At 30.4% G+C, this 5,189-nt stretch overlaps 1 protein-coding gene across 1 annotated transcript in view; it reads right to left on the bottom strand.

Annotated features, from left to right (window-relative positions):
* LOC107739039 (ATP-dependent 6-phosphofructokinase, liver type-like) overlaps positions 1 to 5,189 on the bottom strand; it is a 10,423-nt gene that overhangs the window by 3,157 nt on the left and 2,077 nt on the right. The window contains exons 4-8 of the mRNA XM_016551008.1: positions 3,975 to 4,045; positions 3,797 to 3,884; positions 3,034 to 3,186; positions 1,205 to 1,369; positions 1,048 to 1,109 (exon numbers count right to left, since the gene is read on the bottom strand). Of these exons, the coding sequence (XP_016406494.1) occupies positions 1,048 to 1,109; positions 1,205 to 1,369; positions 3,034 to 3,186; positions 3,797 to 3,884; positions 3,975 to 4,045 (539 nt within the window). The remainder of the gene's footprint in view (positions 1 to 1,047; positions 1,110 to 1,204; positions 1,370 to 3,033; positions 3,187 to 3,796; positions 3,885 to 3,974; positions 4,046 to 5,189) is intronic.

Genomic DNA, 5,189 nt, shown 5'->3' with positions numbered 1-5,189 from the left:
TGTGGATTACTTGTGGATTATTGTGATGTTTTTATCAGCTGTTTGGACTCATTCTGACGGCACCCATTCACTCCAATGGTGAGCAAGTGATGCAATGCTACATTTCTCCAAATCTGTTGTGATGAAGAAACAAACTCATCCTAATCTTGGATGGCCTGAGGGTGAGTAAATATTCAGAACATTTTAATTTTGTGTGAACTATTCCTTTAAAAAGTAATTAAAGAAATACAAATTGTTTCATTATTCATACATTTAATAAGCTATAATTTAATTACTGACGTAAACATTATGGTTGTGAGTCATTCATAACTAAAAGCCTTTTACATCAGTAAACCTGGCATTGTATATTACAAAAAAATTTTGCTTTGTCAAATTGCTTTTGTTCCTTTTCTGGAAGTTGCTTTGGATAAAAAATGTAAATGTAAAAGTTTAAATTCCAACTCAACCCACATGCGGTCGCCAGAGATACAGATGAGATCAGGGGAGAAATACTGTATCTTATTTTATAATATTTATAGTATTTAATAGTTTGTTTTTATGTCTAGACTAGACCTGTATATAAATATGTAATTAATTTTGTGATTTAAACAAGTATGTGAATTGCAATGATGCAACAGTTATAATTCTTAGTCATTTTATAGAATTCATTTTAAAAACAATTTAACTACCAGTCAAAAGTTAAGATTATTAGAATGATTTCTGAAGATCATGTGACACTGAAGACTGGAGTAACGATGCTGAAAATGCAGCTTTGATCACAAGAATAAATTACATTTTAACATATACTCACATAGAAAACTGTTATTTTAAATTATAATAATATTTCACAATTTTTACTGTATTTTTGATCAAATAAATGCAGCCTTGGTGAGCAGAAGACACTTTCAAAAACATTTTAAAAAAGCATAATTATTCCATGTCTATTCCTATTTTGACTGGTAGTTTAGATCCGCAAGCGTACATCTTAAATTTTGTGATGTGGATAAAGATGCAATAACTTAGGAACCTACAAATGTGTTGCAGACCAAAAAAGCTAGACAGATTTACCTCAGCACCAGACCTCTCTGAATGTCCTTCTTCATTTTCTCAGTCAAATGCTCCACATTGGTCTAAAAAAAGTATCAAACTTTCTTAATATACTAAAAAAACAGCATTTATTCTTCTGGGATGAGTGGATGTGAGGAGCATCAGGAGTGTTACTCACCTTGAGGTCATGGATGTTGAATGGATCTTCAAAAATATAAGCGGCGTCCGCACCGACAGCGATGCCTGTGGTGGTTGCCAGATAACCGCAGTATCCCCCCATAGTCTCCACCACAAAGACCCTCCTCTTGGTCCCTGTGGCCGACTGCTTGATCTTATCACAGCTCTTCATAAAACAAAGATGCACTTCAGATCAATAACTGGAGAATGGATGCAGTGAATCAATAACACAAACTGCATATTTATTAAAAGCTCATGCGATAAAGCCAAGGGAGTAAGATTTGGCAGGTGACTTCAGATGAAAGCTCTGCTTCAAAACTTAGTACTCTAATGAGCCTAAAAGTACATTTACATTTAAAATTGATCAGATGCATTTATACAAAGCGACTTCCATTGCATACACACATGGTATGCATTTGAACAGTTCATGCATTCCCTGAGAACCGAACCTATGACTTTGCAAAATACACAGGACACATTTTATTCATGTGTTTATCATTTTACGCCATATCAGCAAACTTCATGGCAAACTCAAGAATAATAAAATGTAAAATAGTCCTAATAACAATACTTCAATTAATCGAATACAATCATTTTAAAACGATATTCTTTTTTACAAACCAACAAAAATAAAAAAAAATATATAAAATCTTTCAAATTGATATTTAACAAAATACAAAGTACATAAATATGAAGTCATATTGTCTGTTTTTTATTTATTGTTTTTGCATTTATAATTGCCATTACTCTGACTCTGTCTGTTATTTTGGGTGCATTTTTTTTTCAGTCGTATTGCATTGTGGGATTGCCTTGTCTGAAAATGATGCATGCATAAGCCAAAAGAAGGCATCATAGACAGCATCATATTTATGCTACATATTTTTTGGAAAAGCATTTGCATTTAATGCATCTATGATGCCCTAAAATGCTGCCTATGTAGCAGGGTTATTATAGTTAACTAAAACCATTAAAAAAATGTTATTTGAAATTAAATATATGTTAACTGAAATAAAATAAAATATTTAAAAAACATTTTATTTCAGCTAGTTTCCAAGGCAACATTTCTCATTTTCATTTAGTTTAATCTGATGCTCTAAAATAACTCAAATTGTAATAAAAATGAATAAAATACTATATAGACATATTTAAATATATATATATATAAACACAACAAAATTACAAAAATGTAACTAAAAGTAAAATGAAAACTAAATATAAAACCTAATTCAAAATATTTATAAAAACTTGTTCTGCCTATATTTGGAAAAGCATATGTGTTGATGCCCTAAAATGCTGAATATGTAGCAGGATAATTATAGTTAAGTAAAACTAAAACTAAAAACATAAAAAAATATTTTAAATTAAATAAATGTTAACTGAAATAAAATATAAAAAAATGTAAATTTACTTAATTTCAGATAGTTACTAAAGCAACATTTATCATTTTCATTCAGTTTAACTTGATGTACTAAAATAACCAAAACTGAAATAAAAATAATAAAAACTATATAGACATATTTAAAAAAAAATAAAAAATAAACATGACAACACACAACAAAATTACAAAAAAATGTAACTAAAATTCAAATGAAAACAAAATATAAAAATAAAAACTAATTGAAAATTTTAATCAAAATTATAATAGTATCTCAACACTAAAATAAGACTGAGGGTGGTTCACTAGGTTTTGTAACAGAGCCACAGTCTTTTCCAGTGACTTCTCCATTTCTTGCAAGCCACATTTAGATTTAGTAAAATGCATGTGCCAGCCAGAGTAAATCTAAAAGAGCATATAAGAGTGTTTCTGAGTGCCGTGTGTCCTGTACTCACGGCCATCGCTGCGTTAACCGCAGTATCGCTGCCCAGACTGAAGTCCGTCCCTGGCACATTGTTGCTGATGGTGGCAGGGATGATGCACATGGGAATACATAATTCATCATAGCGTCCTCTTGCTTCAACCAACTCCAGGATGCCCTCATACGCCTGGATGTGACAGAAAATACAGTCAGATATCATCAAAAGCGGCTCGGACATTGTCTAATATCTCATTTTGTGTTTCATGGAAGATAACACAGGATGGAAATGATGACAAAACCGTCATTTGTGACCCTGGAGCACAACAGCAGTCTTAAGTCGCTGGGGGATATTTGTAGCAATAGCCAACAATACATTGTATGGGTCAAAATTATAGATTTTTCTTTTATGCCAAAAATCATTAGGATATTAAGTAAAGATCATGTTCCATGAAGATATTTTGTAAGTTTCCTACCGTAAATATATCAAAACTTAATTTTTGATTAGTAATATGCATTGCTAAGAACTTCATTTGAACAACTTTAAAGAAGATTTTCTCAATATTTTGATTTTTTTGCACCCTCAGATTCCAGATTTTCAAATAGTTGTATCTCGTCCAAATATTGTCCGATCCTAACAAACCATACATCAATGGAAAGCTTATTTATTCAGCTTTCATATGATGCATAAATCTCAATTTCAAAAAATTGACCCTTATGACTGGTTTTGTGGTCCAGGGTCACATTTGTAGGTGCACTACTCATTTAAGTGCATTGCATCACAATTTTTTTCTCTGTACCTCAAAACCACCAACGACGAGCAGTGACTGGATGCTGAACTTGTTGAGATTTTCCACTAGTTTCTCCATGCAGGTGCTTGGGAGGGTTCTGGACAATATTGCGGGTACAAAAGCTCAGTTTCAAAAATGAAAGATGAAAGATTGGGTGAAAATGCATTGATTATTAAAGGTGACTAACCGTTTAGTTCCCAGCAGAGAGCCACCCTGACCTGTCCAGCCGGCCACCTGATTCCACGACACTTCATTCACCTGTAACATCACAGTGATTTCATGAAGATTAATATAATCATTACTATTATTGTTCCAAATGAAAAACAGAAAGAGAACAGGCCTGTTTCATTCTTATATGCAGAACCCGTCAAAATAAAAGTCTGGTTTAACTTTGATTGTGACAGAAATATATTGCTATTTTACAGCAGAATGTATTCTCAAAGTAATAATAATAATAATAATATTATTTATTGTTTAATATCAGAATTTTTTTTTCACGTTTCATTTTAACAGTAAAGCTTTTAATTTTAACGGTTGTTTTAAACATTGTTTGCCAAAAAAGGAACTGCTACTTTTTTATCTGATTACATTTTAAAAGATAAAATATTTAAAATTAAATTGTTAATGTTAATGCCTTCATTTGATTACCACCATTTTCGATAATAAATTTGTATTAAATCACAAACCCAGAAAAATTAAAACACAAGAAAATTTCTGAAAAAATTAAACATTTGATAGGGCACTGTTATTTACTGAAAACGTTAAATAAATTATTAAATTGTCATTGTTTTATGAATTCAATTGATTAGACATGTTTTAAAATTTAATTTAACCATTACAACAGAGTCCAGAAAAATTATAACAGAAAAACACAAAATTGGTGAAAAAATATAACAAGTTTCATAGGGCCCTAGAAATGTAATTAAAAATGCAATTATGGCGTTAAGTTTCAAGATTTTAATTAAAAAAAATTTTGATTACTAAAATTTAATTTCAAACGGAATCCAGTACAATAAAAACATAATTTGGAAAAAAATTAAATGGATTTCATAGGCCCTATATTTATATTTGTACATATATATATATATATATATGCATTATTTCAGTCCAGGGTTATTAGTTCACTGAAACTAAAACTGAAATTAAATCTCTCTCTCTCTCACACTATATATATATAATAGTTAAAAACTACTAAAATGACAAAAGCAAAAAACTAAATTACAAAAACGTCAACTAAAATTAAAATTAAAATAGGAAATATTAAAGGGGTCATATGATGCTTTTTTAAAGATCATTATTTTATTTGGTGTGTGTAACAGAATATGTTGACATGCTTTAATGTTCAAAAAACACATTATTTTTCAAATACTGTACATTATTGTAGGTCCTCTATGCCCCGCCT

This window comes from Sinocyclocheilus rhinocerous, unplaced genomic scaffold (assembly GCF_001515625.1).
Source record: "Sinocyclocheilus rhinocerous isolate Xijiao unplaced genomic scaffold, SAMN03320098_v1.1 scaffold1096, whole genome shotgun sequence".
Taxonomy (NCBI): Eukaryota; Metazoa; Chordata; class Actinopteri; order Cypriniformes; family Cyprinidae; genus Sinocyclocheilus; species Sinocyclocheilus rhinocerous.
The sequence above is the reverse complement of the archived record's forward strand: the minus strand, read 5'-3'. Positions and strand labels throughout refer to the sequence as shown.